The sequence below is a fragment of the Rhinoraja longicauda genome, chromosome 4 (genome assembly GCF_053455715.1).
Source record: "Rhinoraja longicauda isolate Sanriku21f chromosome 4, sRhiLon1.1, whole genome shotgun sequence".
Lineage (NCBI taxonomy): Eukaryota > Metazoa > Chordata > Chondrichthyes > Rajiformes > Arhynchobatidae > Rhinoraja > Rhinoraja longicauda.
Window position 1 is genome coordinate 55958168 of NC_135956.1, and position 18708 is coordinate 55976875.

Here is an 18708-nt window from a genome sequence, read left to right on the forward strand (position 1 = left end):
TTCTTTCAGCTGCTGTGTTTCTCCTGAGGATTGCATTTTTTTCTCTCAACATTTTTGTGGTTTCTCTACATTGAACCATGATTTTCAATTTGTCTTTCTGTACAGCTTTGTAGTCCATGTATCCAACAAAGTTTATTCATTTTACAATTCGTACTGGTTCATTCTTCTCGATGATGCCCTAATATAATCCCTGAAAATTTAGACTCGACAAGAATTGCTCACTTGTTTTCTTTCATTGCAAAATAACACAGAGCTCCAGTTATAATTGGACTCAATTCAATCAATGCAACTTAGCACAAAATTGGAAAAATAACATTGTAGACTTCCTGTAAAACAATAGGCTCTTGATTTGTTTAAACAGAATCACTTCAAATAAACATACATGATCAATTACATTTTACATATTGGGTTTAAAACCTGGATTTTTTCCCCCCTAAATATTTGCATCAACCCTCAGTCATTCCAACAACAGTAAAATTGAGTTGGTATGATGAAGTTAAAAATATAGTCAATGTAGAATGAAATCTACATGAAACAGTGGCGCAGCGGTAGAGTTGCTGCCTTACAGCGAATGCAGCGCCGGAGACTCGGGTTCGATCCTGACTACGGGCGCCGTCTGTATGGAGTTTGTACGTTCTCCCCGTGACCTGTGTGGGTTTTCTCCAAGATCTTCGGTTTCCTCCCACACTCCAAAGACGTACAGGTATGTAGGTTAATTAACTGGGTAAATGTAAAAATTGTCCCTAGTGTGTGTAGGATAGTGTTAGTGTGTGGGGATCGCTGGGCGGCGCGGACTCGGTGGGCCTGTTTCCGCTCTGTATCTCAAAATAATTTTTTTTTTAATCCACCTGGCATTGTAGGTGGACAGGATTGTGAAGAAGGCTTTTGGCATGCTAGCCATCATCAGTAGGGAGGTTGTGTTACAGTTATACAAGGTGTTGATGAGGGTGCATGGAATATTGTGTCCAGTTTTGATCACGCTGCTATAAGAAATATGTCATTGCTGGAAGGAGTGCAGGAAAAGTTTGAGGATGTTGGCAGGACTCGAGGGGAGTCATGGGGAGAAGTTGGGCAGGCTGGGACTTTGCTCCGTAGAACACTGGAGAGTGAAGGATAATCTTGGAGGTTATCATGAGCGGAATAGATGGGGTGAATGCACATTAACCTGGAAAGAGTTCAGAGAGGATTTACAAGGATGCTGCCAGAGGTCTTGGCCCTTAGCTATAGGGACAGGTTATCCCTAGAAGACTGAGGGATGATCATATAGAGATGTATAAAATCATGAGAATAGATAGGATAAACGTACAGTTTTTTTTTGCAGGACTAGGCGTAGATTTAGGATGAGAAGGGAAAGATTTAATTTAATATGAATCTGAGGGGCAGGTTTTTCCACAGAGGATGATAGGTATATGGAACGGGATTCCTGAGGATTGGTTGGGGCAGGTGCAATAGAAACATTTAAATGACATTTGGGCAATTATATGGATAGGAAAGGTTCAGATGGATATGGGTCAATGAGACTAGCATAGATAGACATCTTGGTCGGCATGGATGATTCAGGCCGAAGGACCTATTTCTATGTTATGATACTCTGTGGTGCTCTCGTGCTATTTGAATAAAATTAATAACAAAATTATTCCTTTCTATACTTGGCGATTTCCTTGTTGTATCAATGATTAAATGGACACATTGTAATTTGTGCAAATAATTTGACAACAGAAACTTAAAATTTAAGTTTGACTTGAGAATCATTGCATTTGCATATTCTAAGTCCATTCCAGTGGTCAGTGTGTTCGCAAGGATACAGGACAAGTAAAACAAATTTGCAGTGACCACAGAGCCCTACACTGCTGATCTGTGCTTGGATAGCTCTCCTCATGTTGACCAAAGTTAACACAATTAGTGTCGCTATATTGTGTGATGGAGAATATATGATCAGGTCAGGCAGCTTTCCTGCCCTTTTTGCAGTTAGCTTTAGCCCTCTGCTGCAAGGAATGTACGAAGAGATGACACAAGTGTGGCTGTGGTTGGCATGATGAATGATCCATTAACATTTGGTACATACTCACCATGGCCATTTGCGGAGGGAAGAAAGGCACTGGAATTTATTGGCTTCGGGCAGAGAAAAGGGTTGACAAAAGAACCCCCTCCTGATATTTGCCACAGTGCATCTTTCAAGTGTGCATCTGTGAGATTAGCCCTGGTTTTAAATTTTCTTTGGCAATACCTTCATTTCCAATGGTGTGTACTATGCACGCCATCAACATTTGGCTAAATGGTATTCCCAATTGGACAATGAATACACTGAAAACTTTAAATTTCATTTTAAGCCATCAACTGCCTGTCCACCGAAGAGAAAATAATGACAGATCCATTTATATTGTGACCTGACTGGGTAAATTTATTTTACTTCAGCAAATTAAAGTACTGGAGGAATTCAGTGGCATCTGTGGAGATCATGGAGAGGTGATGTTTTAGATTAGGACCTTTATCAGTCTGAAGAAGTGTGATAAAGTCACTTATCCATAACCCTCCACAGAAGTCGCCTGACCCGCTGAGCATTTTGTGTTTGGCTCAAAATTCCAGCAACTGCAATTCAATATAATTTGGCAATACAATTCAATGGCATATTGGCTTTCATCAATCAGAGTATAGAAGTTTTAATGTTGTACAGTTGTACAGGATGTTGATGAGGCCACCCTTGGAGTATTGTGCTCCACTTTTGCTGTGTGCAAAAAGAAAGATGCCATTAACCCAAAAAGAGTGCGGAGAAAATTTATGGGGATGCTGCCAGAGGTGTAGGACCTGAGCGATAGGAAGACATTGGGCAGGCTAGGACTTTATTCCTTGGAGCACAAGAGGTTGAGGGGTGAGGGGTTGAGGAGGTGTATAAAATCACGAGGGGAATAGATATGGTGAATGCACCGAGTCTTTTACCCAGAGTATGGGAATCAAGAACCAGAGGGCATAGGTTTAAGTGAGAGGGGCATGATTTCATAGGAACCTGAAGGGCAAATTTATCACACAAAGGGTAGTGGGTAAATGGGTTAATTGATTTTGAATGCAGAAGTGTGGCACAGGGAAAACCATTAACCTTTTAAGCACTGAAATGGTTTTGCTACCAAAGGGTGTAGTAAAATAATTTAAACAGTTTCAAAAACATCTCGCCTATAATCCATTTATTTAACCATTGTAATTTTATCAATTCAAATGTTGAGAAATTGCATTAAATCTCAAACATATTTCCTCATCAAATATTCTTGTTACAAACTTATTTTATTTTCTCTCATGCATGCTGTTTGAGCTGAACATTTTGGAATAAATTATAACCTATCTATCTTTAGCTTGCTTCATTTTTATATAAGACCGAGTTATTTTAATGCTCAGTTATTTTAACAAATATTTTTGTTTGGGGCTGTCCTAATTAATGGTAATTATTTCACTTCACGCTTATGAACCACAACTCTCTCATTCTCAGTACTGTCCTCTACCCACTTGTGCACTGCTGTTCCCATATTTTCTGTCCCACATAGCAATATGAAGTTTCCTATGTGTGTTGTCAGGCAATAAAAGCAGCATCCTATCGATTTAGTTTTTGACTGAGTTGTAGCAATAATTCAAATCTATTCCTCCCCTATGCTCCCCAGCATAGATTTGCAGCTGTTTCTAGCTTGGTCAACAATTCCATCTGCTCATCTGGATTCATTAAGGCAACGTGTCGATGGATGGATTCTGCTTGATCCTGAAATGAATATCTCTTTCCTCAAACTGGCTCCTCACCAAGATTGAACCTCTCCATTTCCTGAACCCTTCCCTTGTTCTCATTGCTAATGTGAATATCCTAATCCACATTTTTGTTCTCTGAAGTTATAATTAATGGTACCTCCACCATGTTGGTCAGCATTCTGAAATCTGCTCTCCCACACAGATCTGCTCGCCCTTCCCTGCATTCCTACTGCACCATAGCGAAACCCTTGCCACGGGACGAACAAGAATCTCTCACAACTCTAACCAGAAATAATTTAGCCTCAAGCTTTTCAGCTCGTATGTGTGAAGTTATTAGAACTATGCACAGTGGCTCCATACTGTTAATTGAAGCTTCTGGCACAGTCACAATTAGGAAGCATCCCTCTGCTCTCTTGCCAGCATTTTTATATGCAATTGAAAAAAGGCCTGAAATATGCCATCAAAAGTGAAAATTTAACTTAATTTGGGCACCAATTATAAGAAGTTCTCAAGATTGGATGATTAAAATAGATCATATTCAGTGTAATGACTGGAATGAAAGAGAGATGATGCAGTGGGTCTATTCAATTATTTAATAAAACAATGGGAAGTCTCTGTAGGTTAAATTGATTGTCCATATTTTATTCTTGCTGCTGACCTTGTGCATCAGTTTATCTTGATTTTACATCAGTTTTACCTTCTGTTCTAAAGATGCTTTCAGTGCTGCACATTATATGGTAGTCGGATCCTGAACAGGTCCTCTCCAGGTTTTGATGGGGAGATGAGTATCCATAATATCTTAAAAATATGTTCAAACATATTCAAGCAGCCTTGGATAATGAAAAATGTGCAACTTTGCTCTGTAAATATTATTAATCGATCATTAAGCCTTTTACTTATGTTAATATTTTCTTGAAATGGCATTTTATTTTAAGTGTAATAAAGCAAACAAGGACCATTAATACTCTCATTAACTATTTTTAACTTCTTAAGTTTACTTAAGACCATTAAGTAAAATGTGTGTTGGAACCGGACCATTAGACTTCATGGCAACGTTTTGAAGGAAGAGGGCTGGAATGAACAACGTGCAAAAATAGGCCATTCGGCCCACCAAATCCGTGCCGACTAGCGATCACCCCATACACTAGCACGACAGAGACAATTGTCAATTTTTTTACGGAAGCCAATTAACCTACAAACCGTTATGTCTTTGGAGTGTGGGAGGAAACCGGAGCATCCGGAGAAAATCCATGCAGTCACAGGGAGAACGTGCAAACTCTGTATAAACAGCACCCGTAAACAGGATCGAATCCGGTTCCTGGCGCTGTAAGGCAGCAGCTCCACCTCTGTGCCACTGTGCTGCCAAAATTGATGGATGATATTATCAATCTCTTTAATTTTGGCATTGTCAGAAATTTTGTGATGGAACAGATTATTTGTTGACCTTTGGTAAGGTTGTAGATATTTTGGTACATTTCTACTTTCATTTTTAATTATGTTTTCAGTGCGGCATACCATATGTTAGGCAGGTCCTCTCCAGGTTTGGGAATAGGTCATAATCCATCAGTTCACAAGACAGAAATGCGGTTGTCCTGCAATATATTTAAATTTAAAAAGAAAGTAGGGCATTTAACTCGATCTTCCCGATGTTGCTGTGGAATGGTTTCCCAGCAACAGAATATGTCTGCAGTAACAGAGCAACCAGCAAAGTATTTTTGACAATAGACTTGCTTAGATGCACCGGTCCACCACCAATTTTCCAGCAGCTGGTGGACCGGCACTTCCTTTAAACTGGACAAAATTACAAGAGCGCACTTGAAGACCCCCCCTCCCCTCCGGATGTCCCCCGGACAATGTGGTGCCTAGGCCGCGTGAAACAGCCAATCTCGACCTCATTTGGACTTCCATGCCATTAAGTATCTTTCAGAATACCTATCCAGTTTTGTGAATTTTCTCTTTCTCTTTGCAGGGGAAATGCAAGTCAGCCCTCCATCATCAGCACAACGAAGACACGGTAATGTACTTCTATTTTTATGAGCGTGTGTTCTTCAGAGTCCAATCAAATAGTTAACTGATACATACAAGCTATTTATTTTGAATTATGTTCAGTAGAGCAAGTGGTTCAAATTTTGAGTCATGAGTTTTTCTATCTTGGGTTGTCTGGCAAGCCTATCTCAGACCCCAGAGCTGGTTCATTTTTACCCAAGATCTGGTCATAAGGTTGCACTTCATTTCTGGATGTAGTAGGAGATGGAGTGACATGGCAATGAAATTCATTCTTCTATAAAAGTGGGCACTAATCTTGCACATTAAGACTGTGTCTGGTTCTCCCATCAAATAGAATATCCACATGCAAATTACATTTGACCCAGTTAGACATTGTCTTAGTGAGGATTTGAATCCCTCGGGTTGAAGAGAGACCCCATTAAAGTATATAAAATTATGAGAGGCATGGATAGGATAGACGGTCAGAACCTTTTTTCCAGAATCGAAATATTAAAGAGTTTTTTTTAATGCAGATGGTGGTGGGTGCCTGGAACCCGCTACGAGGGGTGATGTTGAAGGCAGATATGATAGTGTTTTAGAGGCTTTTGGATAGGCATATAGATATGCAGACAATTGAGGGGTATTGAGCATGTGTAGGCAGAAGGGATTAGATTATCTTGGCATCATAGCCGAAGGGCCTGTTTCTTGTGCTGTACTTTTCTATGTTCTTGACACTTGCGCTAAATGGAGTGGGCCACATGGACCTAAATAGTAAATCCTTGATTCTCAGAGATCACCCCGATACTGATGTCTTTTAAAATATTTTTAAATGTTGCTTCAGACTTTCAACCTAGATTGAAAGCCAAAGATATGACATTTTACCCTTTCCAGATAGGTGAGCTTAGTTGCCAATCAAACCAGCAGCTGTCTTTTCCTCATATTTTCTTGCAGCCACTGCCTGAGCTGTGGGTCTTCCAGCTGTTAGATGTTAGAAAATAAATACAGTGGATGCTGGAGATACTCAGCAGGGTGACAGTATCTGTGGAGATGATGATAAGTTTTTAGGTCAATGATCTTGCATCAGTACTGGGCAAAGTTAAATAAAGCAAGTTTTTAAGTTGCAGAGAAATTGTGGATGGTGGTGAGAAGGAAGGGGAAGCTCTTTGAAAGTGGAAAGTCCAGGGGAGGAGGGTGGTTGGTTTGGGGGAAGGGGATTTCAATTCTATAAACAATTTAAATCGCATCATGCTAAAAGAATTTATCAAAAATGTCCCCCATCTTGGGCATAATTGTTAAACCATTCTTATTAAAAATCTATCTTTTTAATAAGATAGATTTTGAGACGATACAAACTATGTGGAACAAAGGCATATTCTTCTTTCTCCAAGATTACAATGAAGCAAATACCATCCATGTATTTTGGTGATATGATTAATCACTGACTTTGGCCCAGATCGTGACCTACCATAATTCTTATCACGAGGTTACGGAAGTGGAAATGAAAAACAGGGAAAGATGAAGAAAATACAGAATTTTAAAACATTGAAGCAAATATGTTTTACATATACATTTAGAATATCAGAATGCAAATTGTATTCATATTATATATTCCAGATGCTAGATTAAATGTGTAACATCAATGTTAATAACGTTAAAAAGACACAAAACACTGGGGTAACTCAGTGGGTCGGGCAGTGTCCCTGGAGAACATGGGCAGGCGACGTTTCGGATTGAGAACCTTCTTTGGATTGATTGTAGTAGTGGGGGAGAAAGCTGGAAGAGAAATATGTCCCCCTCAAGTACAATCAGTCAGAAGAAGAGTCCCAACCTGAAACATTGCCTGTCTGAGTTACTCCAGCACATTGTCCTTTTTTGGTATCTAATGGTAGATACGTAGGTATCATGGTCCTTATGGTATCGACAGTTTCTTGTGTCTTGATAACTTCAAATCTTTTAGATTTTTATACATTTTTGTTACTAAATTTCCAGTCATGTCAGATACGCCACTTAAAATTTGCCTTTATCATTCCTCATGTTCTCTGGTGTCGTTTTTGTTTGAAGTTCCTCTGTTATTGTCCACTTTTTTTTTAATGTGTAAGCATATGGTTCTAATCGGTGGTATAGATTAGCTGTAATATTTTGTGATTGATGTATTATTTAGGGAAAAAACCTTTTATACAATTTTGTTTTAATCTTGCAGTGTTTCTTCACAGTGCAATTCCTTTTATTGGGTTTGGCTTCCTGGACAATGCCATAATGATTGTCGCTGTAAGTATTTTCCTTTGTTCCTCTTGTATCTCGTGCCAGTGAGTAATTAAAAAGAAATCTGGAAGGATCCCCTACATACCAAAGGAAATTAATGTTATGCTACTGGGTTGAAATCAAGTGGGGTGCAAAGAAACTTGCCTGGAAAATGATAATATCAGTACGGAAAATGATAATATCAGTACAGAAATTTCAGCCCAAATGGCCTGTGCCATCTTGTAAATTCTTTGTGACATGTTATGCGGCAAAGCAATATATTGTACAATGCTATGTCGCAGAGCAGAAGGCCATTCTATTTCAACTGAATGTGCCCTTTTGGATGTTTTCAGTCAGGTTGCACAGGCAAGTGCAGAGCAAAGAGCAAAGATGGGGGTTTGGAGTGGTGAACTATTTCTTGTCTGAACTATCAGCAGTTGGTCTTTGGTCACCTATAACGTTCAGAATTCAGAATCAGAATTCAGAATTACCTTTATTTATCATCCAAAAAACAAGTCTTTTGGACGAGATTTCATCACCCACAGTCCAACAATAAGAGCAATAAAATAAGCAAATTACACAACCCCAACCAACACAAAACACACAAAAACAAAAAAAAAGAAACATCCATCACAGTGAGTCTCCTCCAGTCCCCTCCTCACTGTGATGGAAGGCCAGAATGTCTTTTCTCTTTCCCTGCCGTCTTCTCCCACGGTCAGGCTGTTGAGCTTGCCACGTTCCAGGCCGTGCTGGACGGTGAAATGTCCGCGGCGGGCCGACCCAAGCCCCGCGATCCGGGGCGGGCGAAGACACTGCCGCTGCCGGAGTTCCCGATGTCGGCATCCACGCGGCCCGAGCCGAAGCCTCCGAAGGCGAGTCGCAGCCGCTCCCACAGCCTCTGAAGACAGCCGGCTCCGCTGATGGTGAGTCCGGTCCGCGGGCTCTGCGAACCAGAGCCCTGGAGGCTACCAGCTTCTAGAGTTGGGCCGATGGTTGGGCCGCAGCAGGAACGGAGACCCGACCCAGAAAAAAAAGGTCGGGTCTCCGTTCGGAAGGGACAAATTTACAATTTTACAGTCCCCCCCCTCCCCCCCACACACAGTACACAACCACATAAAAACACGACATCACATCTACAATTAAGACAAAAAAAACAACAAAAACACAAAGACAAACGGATCGCAGGTAAGCCGCAGCTGCTAGGGCAGCGCTGCCATTTTGGAACGGCACTATAACATTCACCAAACCTCTGTTTTAGTGCATATTTTGCTAAGTGCTACTAAATTTCTACATTTGTGTTAGATGAGCCATTTAAAATGTGCCTTTTTGAACCAAGCTTTTTGTCATCTGCTCTTATAATTTCTCAGGTTATCTGGTGTTGTTTTTGTTTGAAATTGAAGTGTCTTGTGATGTTTTACTGCCTTTAAAGTGCTGCACAGCAGGAAGTTGTTCATTTTATAGAAAAAAGGAAAAAGGCCTTGTGAGGGAACATTGGTCAAGGTTTCAAGGTCAGATTATTGTCACGCGTACCGATTAAGGTACAGTGAAATTTGAGGTATAACATAACAGTATAACAGTATAACAACATTTTATTGTCACTCGGCACAAACACCGAACGAAATTTCAGCAGTCACAACACAGCAAAAAAGAAAAGAACACAGGACACCCGACCCCAACACAAACATCCATCACAGTGACTCCAAACACCCCCTCACTGTGATGGAGGCAACAAAACTTCCCCTCTCTTCCCCCCGCACCCACGGACAGGCAGCCATACTAAGTGAAAAGCAACAAGACACACAGCCACATAAAATAAAAGATAACATAAACATCCACCACAGCAGCTCCCCACATTCCTCACTGTGATGGAAGGTAATAAAGTTCAATCTTCTCCCTTTTTATTCACTGGTGGTATTAAGGAGTGGAGCATCCTGAGAGGCTACACCTTGCTTTAATAAAATGTGCAGTGCACAGTTCTTTAATTTTGCACTGCATTAGTTTAAAGGACTTTCAGATATTGCTTTGCCTATCATATCCAAACGCAGTGATGTGATGAAAGTGGATTTCATCAAAACAAACTTGATGAAAACAGAGAATACTCTGCCAGTATCAGCAGCATCTGTGGGAAGAGAAACAGGCTTGACATTTCAGGTCAAAGATCCTTCCTGAGAATTGGGAAAGGTGGAAATCAGTGGGCCGAAGAGCCTGTTTGCACGCTGTATCTCCAAACGAAACTAAACTCTTTAAGATCTTGGATTCAATGATTGGTCTCATTGCACACCAGGTCCAGCAATCTCTGGAGCAAGGGGTTCCTCTCCTCTGACAGTATTTATGGTCAGCTGATGCTCTCAGGCTGTGAAATTATGACACTAGATGGCCACTAAATAAACAAAAATATTCAGGCATTCGCCAACTCAACAGGAGAAAAGGGTATGAAATAAAGTTGGGAACACAGAACTAGAAGTAATGTAAAATATAATGATAAACTATCTCTGAAAATAAGGAAAGTTTTACTTCAAAATATATTACTATCTGTCCATGGGAGAAGCATGGGGGAAGAGAGAAGACATTTTCTTGCCTTCCATCACAGTGTCTGGAGGAGTCACTGTGATGGATGTTTGTGTTAAAATTGTGTGTCTTGTGTCTTTTACTCTGTACTGTTGTGGCTGCGTGGCAAATGATTTTCGTTCAATTCATTGTGAATGACAATAAAGGTGATTCAGATTCAGATTAAATGTTTGTAATTCCCCCGGGTAAACATTTCATGGTTTGTGCACAGAATTAGTTCGTTTTTTGGCTAAGCAGTAATTATGGAGATTTCAGAATTTACTCGCATGCAACATTTTTCAATTAGCTGTACAAGAAGAGTTTGTGCAACTTGAGGTTTTTGTCGATTCACTGATTTTTAGTCCCTGTGCTTGGGCCTTCTGAGCAACTAGGATTTCCAAGTGTAATTGTGTTTACGCTCGCCTCGAGATGCCTGTCAATTTCCCAATGCAATTATGGCAAGTTGCATTGTTGCTAGGGAAAAATTGGCCAATCGTGCTAAAGAAAGTTAGTTTGCTTTGTCAGTCCTGTGGCAGGGTTGAATTGGAGAAGCTCATTACAATTCACCCAAAGAAGTGAAAATGTATTTTCAGGCTAGAAATTTCAATTATGCAAAAGAATTATATTTTTGGATTGGTAATTGAGTGCCGGCTATGTGTCTACCTAACAAATCAGAGCCTGCAACATGGGTAAATAATCCAATTGTATACCTTTAACAAGGGTGCAATGCATTTTTTTTTGAGATAAATTTTTTATTGGAGATAGGTACATCTTTACAGTCATACATTTTTAAATTGATAATATTGTCAATTATTATTATATTGTCTCCAATACCTTTTGCCCCCTTTTTTTTTTTAAACTAGATAGAACTAAAGAAATAGATGAAGTAAAGAAAGAAAAGAGAGAGAAGCAAAATAAAAACAAAAACAAAAACAAATTATAAAGATAAGGAAAAAGTTAGTTAAAGAAGAATGGAAAAATTTATTAAAATAACAAAAACTTCATTCGAGATATATACGTACATTTCAAAGTATAGCATTTCATCCATTCTTTAGTCCGAGTGCTAGTCAGGTTCCTGTGCTGAACCATTCTGACCCTTTAAGTAATCAATAAAAGGAGACCATATTCCAATGAATAATTCCTGTTTGTCCAACAGGGAAAATCTGATTCTTTCCACGTTTAAGGTCTCCGTCATTTCTATAATCCACATTTTGATTGTGGGGACCGTAGGGCCTTTCCAAAATTTTAGAATTAATTTTTTTCCCGTTATTAAACTATAATCCATAAAGTTTCTTTGTATTGTTCTAAATGTTTGATTTAATTCTAATATACCGAGTATAATTAATTTTGGATCTGGGTCCAATTGTGTGCTGGTTACTTTAGATATTATGCTAAAAATATTTACCCAGAATTTTTTAATTTTTATACAGTTTGCGAACATATGAAATAATGTAGCTTCTAAATGTTGACATTTATCACATTTAGGTGAGATAAGTTGGAAAATTTTATGTAGTTTTGTTTTTGAATAGTGTAACCTATGTATTACTTTAAATTGTATTAGAGAATGTCTGGCGTTTAGTGAACACTGATGTATATGTTGCAAACTTTCTTCCCAAGTATCTTTCGTAATTACTTGGTTTAATTCTTTTTCCCATTTTTGTCTGTATAAGTCCGTGGAGGGAATGTCACTGTCTAATAAGATATTATATATATAAGATATTAATTTTTCTGTATTAGGATGTTTGTTCCAACATTCATCAAGAATTTCTGAATTTCTAATTCGAAAATTTTGGGAGTTCGATTTTACATAATCTCTAAGTTGAAGATATCTGAAATAATCATTTCCACGAAGACCATAAGTCTGTTGCAACTCCTGAAATGTCAGAAAGGTGCCTTCCTTATAAAGTTGTCCCATATTTTTAATTCCATAATCCTTCCATTGTGTAAAACCCCTGTCTACCCATGAAGGCTTAAACAAAGGATTATTCACAATTGGAAGAAAAAGTGATAAATTATCTAATTTTAATGTCTTTTTTAATTGTTTCCAAATTCGTGTAGCACTAAATATTATAGGGTTTTCCCTATAAATTTTTTTGTTTAATTTAGACGTAGCAAATAATATCGAACCAATATCAAAAGGTAAACAATCTTCCTTTTCCATTTTTAACCAGTCTGGTTGATGATCTATTTCTTCCAACCAGAAATTCATATTTTTAATATTAACTGCCCAGAAATAAAACAAAAAATTGGGTAAAGCCAGGCCTCCATTTATTTTTGATTTACACAAGTGTCTTTTGTTTATCCTATGATTCTTATAATCCCAGATAAAATCATTAACAATAGAGTCCAATTTTTTAAAAAAGTTTTTTGTCAGATATATCGGAATTGTCTGAAAAAGGTATAATATTTGCGGTAAAAAAATCATTTTTATGGCATTAATTTTGCCAACCATTGAGATAGGGAGTGTTTTCCAATATTGAATATTCTTATGTAGTTTGTTCAATAATGGGGGGAAATTTGCTTTAAATAATGATGTATATATCTTAGTTACATAGATACCTAGATATTTAAATTTTTCATTTACTATTTTAAATGGAAATTGTTGTATTATCTGTTTATTATGTTCCCTTATTGGCATAATTTCGCTTTTATTCCAATTTATTCTGTATCCTGAAAATGAACCAAATTGGGTTATTAACTTTAATAGGTTTGGAATACTAATTTCTGGTTTTGTGATGTAAATTAATACGTCATCTGCGTATAGAGAAATTTTATTCACTGTATCCTTTGTGTTATATCCATGTATTTCCGGATGCCCCCTAACTCTTTCTGCCAGTGGCTCAATAGCAAGCGCAAATAATAATGGGGATAACGGGCATCCTTGTCTACAACCTCTAGATAGGCTAAATTTCGATGACAACCTTTGGTTTGTAAATATTCTGGCCGTGGGATTTGTATATAACAGTTTTATCCATGTACAGAATTTCTCCCCTAGCTGCATATTTTCCATCACCGAAAATAAATAAGACCATTCAACCTGATCAAATGCTTTTTCAGCATCAAGTGAGATTATTGCTAGATCTTCATTAATAATTCTCTTGGAATATATAATATTAAATAATCTTCTTAGATTATAGTATGAGTATCGTTTCTGAATGAAGCCTGTTTGGTCAGGGTGTATTAATTTATTCATCACTGTACTTAATCTATACGCTAGTATTTTAGTTAAAATTTTTTGATCTGTATTTAAAAGTGCAATTGCTCTGTATGATCCCGGATCTTCCGGATCTTTATCAGCTTTAGGAATGAGTGTTATTATAGATTCATTTAGAGTGTCTGGAAGTTTCTGTTGAGTATATATATACTCATACAGTCTATGTAAACGTGGGCTAAGCAAATCATAAAATTTTTTATAAAATTCGGAGCCTAAACCATCTGGTCCTACTGCTTTACCATTTTTTAAAGAACCAATAGACTCCTCAATATCCTTTGTCGTAATCTCCCTTTCTAATACTTCTCTATCGTTTGAATCTAAACCTTTTAAATTACATTTTTTTTAAAAGTCTGCTATTCCTTCTGATTGTGCTACGGTTTTAGTTGAATAAAGGCTCTGATAATATTGGAGAAATCTATCATTTATGTCCTTGGGCATTTTTAATAATTCTCCTGTCTCTGTTCTAATTTTATGAATTATTTTTTCCCCTTCCATTTTTCGTAACTGACATGCTAATAGTTTTTGTGGTTTGTCTCCAAATTCAAAATGTAATTGTTTTGTTTTTTGATAGAGTTTTATTACTTGTTCTGAATACATTTTATTTAATTTATATTTCAATACCGCAATTTTATTATATTTTAGAGTAGATGGCATTCTCGCATTTTCTATATCTAGTTGTTTGATTTCACTTTCCAATGTTTGTTGCTTAATCCTGTTCTCTTTATTGTAAAAAGCTTGAGCAGAAATTAATGTACCTCGAACATACGCTTTAAACGTTTCCCACATAAGAGAAATAGGTGTGTCAGGGTTGTCATTTGCCTCAAAAAATATTTGAATCTGTTTAATAATATATTCCTGGCATGACTTTTCGTTCACAATTTGTGGGTTAAATCTCCAATATGCTTGTTTCTCGGACATTCCATTTAATTTAATCATGAATGTTAAAGGTGCATGATCTGAGATTATAATATTATGGTATTTTGAATTATAAGTAAGTGAGATAAGTTTAGCGTCGACCAAAAAATAATCTATTCTTGAATAGGTTTTATGTACAGGTGAATAAAATGAGTATTCTCGTCCAGTTGGGTTTTCCACTCTCCAAACATCTTTAATATTACTAGTGTCCATATATGCATTTAATAAGTCACTGGAATGTGATTTGGTTTTCCTTTGTCTTGTTGATCTGTCTAAATAGGAATCTAAAGTACAATTTAAATCTCCTCCAATTACTAAATTATGTTGTGCCATTTCCGGAATGCAGTTAAATATTTTCTTAAAGAACAGTGGACTATCAAAGTTTGGTCCATATACATTAACAAAAATCATTTTTTGTGCATTTAATTCTCCTATTACAATAATGTATCTGCCATCCTTATCGGTTATAGTTGATGTATGTTTGAATAAAGTACCTTTCCGAAATAATATTGCTACGCCTCTTGATTTATGTGTAAAAGAAGAATGATATGTTTTATCTATCCATTTAGCTTTCAGCCTATGCTCAGCATCTTTTTTTAAATGTGTTTCTTGGATGAAAATCACGTCAGCTTTAATTGCTTTTAAATGTGCTAATACTTTACCTCTCTTAATTGGTTCATTAATACCTTTAACGTTCCAACTGCAAAACGTTATTCCTTCGTTCCCCGTATTCATTTTTAAATCTTGCATTTTTTTGTCTATGGGGGTCTATAATAGAGCCAATGGTTCAGTTCAACAGACCCGACCCCGCCCCCGAACACTGAATAGATGAATTTTAAGACTCTTAAATGCCTCTCACATATATATCTCCTTTGCTCCAATTTATAACTCCGTTCAAACTGAAAATAATAATGATAGTTTGTAATAGAAAAAAAAAGAGAATAGATTAAGAAATTAGTATTGTGCACAAAGAAGGAAAAAACTACATCTAATGTTAGTGCAGTTAGTGCTAGCCATACTAGCATGGCTACCCATCTACCGACTTCCGTAGTTGATGTTTCGAACTTATCCAGCCCCTTTGTTTCTTGGAACTTGTGTTCCATAAGCAATATTTTACCGGGGGTATATCTAGTTCCAATAGTCGGAAGAGTTATGATACAAATAATAAAACCCAGAGTTAAAGGAACAATAAAAGTAAAAATGATAATGAAAATTACTAGCAGGAAAGGAAAGAGAGCAGATTTCCAAACATAACATATAAGATCCAGCTCTGTATTTACCTCTAATCATTCCATTATAAGTAACTTTATAAGTAAGTATTAGTCATTAGTAATAATTATTGATTCTAATTGTTAAAAATACCGCGGTATCATTTTAGTATTCATTAGTTAATTATATTAGTAGCGCAGTTATTAGTATCCATGGCAGAATTTCCGATCCACTTCTTTCTCAGCTTCTTTAGTCATCAATTCAATTCCATGCAGTCCTGCAAAGTCATTTATTCATGATGAGGGATCAGGCATCTTCTCATGACATAAACTTCTTGGCAAAGTCCAATGCTTTCACAGGGTCGGAGAAAAAGTATTCCTTCTTGTCATAAGTAACTCTTAAGGTAGCAGGATAACTCACACCATATTTCAAATCCTCCACTTCCCTCAGAATACTTTTGGTCTCGTTGAATGCTTTTCGTTTCCTTGCAACCTCTGCTGGATAATCTCGGTAAATGCTGATACTGTGACCCTTAAAATCAAGCTTTCTGTTTCTTGATGCTTTTTGCATTATCTCCTCCACAACATAGTCGTTTTGTAATTTTATTATCATTTGTCTTGGGGGTGCGCCTACTCTTGTCTGGCGTCTCATCACTCTATGTGCTCGGGCTAGTTGAGGCTTTTGGTCCAGAGATAAAACTTTTTGCAGTAAGTTTGCAGTGAATTCTCGGATATCTTGATCTTCCTCTTCCCCCTCCGGGACACCCGCAACTCTTAAATTCTGTCTTCTCTGGCGACCTTCCAATTCAATACATTTCTCATTTATTTTGACCATCATATCAGTTAGACGTTGATTTTCTGTAACGAGTTTTGCTGTAGTGTGAGCGCTTGTTTCGGCTAGGTCTTCAAGGTCTTTTATAACACCCGTCTGGTAATTCAATGCCTTTTCCACAGGATTCAGCCTTTCATCAAATTCAACTTTCCCATTTTTAATTTTCTCATTCATCTCCTTTGATAGTCCAAATATTATTTCAGAGATTTCTTTCGACAAATCATTCTTCAAATCCACTGCTATATTCTTAGTCTCAAGCTTTAAGTCCTTCATTTCCTCCTTAATTTTTTTTATTTCCCCAGCAACATTCATCTGCTTTATTTCTTCCCTCAAACCAGCAATCTCACTTGCAATAAAGCTTTTGAGTTCCTCACCTTCTGCTTTTTTGGTCAATTTTTTCCCCGTCACATCTTCTTGGGATAACGTCCTACCTGAGGCCGAGGCTTCAGTCAGGCCTTCTCGCGGATTCTGCCTGGTAGCCCGACTTTTCGTTTTATCCGTTTTATCCGCGGGTGGGCTGTGCTGTGTATACATTATAAGTCGCGTGCCTGATAGCGTCACTTATAACAATCACTGCAGCGACAGCAGGCAGCAGGTAGGTCGATTTATCCCCGGTTTTTCTCCGTTTTTTACGAGGAGCTGGCTGGCGTTACCCTCTAGCCCTCCATAGCGCCTTGAAAGCAGCCTTGGAAGCTCACAATTGCGCTTTGTCAAATGGTTTATTTGTTTTGGTTCAATATTAATTACAATTTTGTTTTTCAGGGGACACAGATAGAATTGTCCATTGGAGTTATTTTTGGACTTTCTACTATGGCAGGTGAGCATTCCTGAAATATAGACAATAGGTGCAGGAGGAGGCCATTTGGCCTTTCGAGCCAGCACCGCCATTCAATGTGATCATGGCTGATCATTCTCAATCAGTACCCCGTTCCTGCCTTCTCCCCATACCCCTGACTCCGCTATCCTTAAGAGCTCTATCTAGCTCTCTCTTGAATGCATTCAGAGAATTGGCCTCCACTGTCTTCTGAGGCAGAGAATTCCACAGATTCACAACTCTCTGACTGAAAGTTTTTCCTCATCTCAGTTCTAAATGGCCTACCCCTTATTCTTAAACTGTGGCCCCTTGTTCTGGACTCCCCCACCATTGGGAACATGTTTCCTGCCTCTAACGTGTCCAACCCCTTAATAATCTTATACGTTTCGATAAGATCTCCTCTCATCCTTCTAAATTCCAGTGTATACAAGCCTAGTCGCTCCAGTCTTTCAACATATGACAGTCCCGCCATTCCGGGAATTAACGTAGTAAACCTACGCTGCATGCCCTCAATAGCAAGAATATCCTTCCTCAAATTTGGAGACCAAAACTGCACACAGTACTCCAGGTGCGGTCTCACTAGGGCCCTGTACAACTGCAGAAGGACCTCTTTGCTCCTATACTCAACTCCTCTTGTTATGAAGGCCAACATTTCATTGGCTTTCTTCACTGCCTGCCGTACCTGCATGCTTCCTTTCAGTGACTGATGCACTAGGACACCCAGATCTCGTTGTACGTCCCCTTTTCCTAACTTGACATCATTCAGATAATACTCTGCCTTCCTATTCTTACCACCAAAGTGGATAACCTCACACTTATCCACATTAAACTGCATCTGCCATGCATCCGCCCACTCACACAACCTGTCCAAGTCACCCTGCAACCTCAGCATCTTCCTCACAGTTCACACTACCACCCAGCTTTGTATCATCTGCAAATTTGCTAATGGTACTTTTAATCCCTTCATCCAAGTCATTAATGAAATAGCTTTAATCCAATCAAATTGTTTGTTTGGGATCTGGATCTATTTTTCCATATCTCCTTCTGACATAGACAAAGGCCATTAAGTCTTTGCTGCCTCACAGGAAACCCATTATCCCACTAATTTTCCCTGTGACTTAGACTCCCTGCGTTCTGATCAATTCTGCCATCCGCTGAGAGACTAATTAAAATGGCAAGGTAATCTACCAAACTGCACTTTGGGATGTGGGAGGAACCTGGAGAG

General features: G+C 38.1%; 1 protein-coding gene across 2 annotated transcripts in view; it reads left to right on the top strand.

Moving 5' to 3' along the window:
- Window positions 1–18708, top strand: part of tmem65 (transmembrane protein 65) — a 72764-nt gene that overhangs the window by 34034 nt on the left and 20022 nt on the right. For both annotated transcript variants that reach the window (XM_078397760.1, XM_078397761.1), the window contains 3 exons: window positions 5696–5740; window positions 7913–7980; window positions 17432–17486. In XM_078397760.1, the coding sequence (XP_078253886.1) occupies window positions 5696–5740; window positions 7913–7980; window positions 17432–17486 (168 nt within the window). The remainder of the gene's footprint in view (window positions 1–5695; window positions 5741–7912; window positions 7981–17431; window positions 17487–18708) is intronic.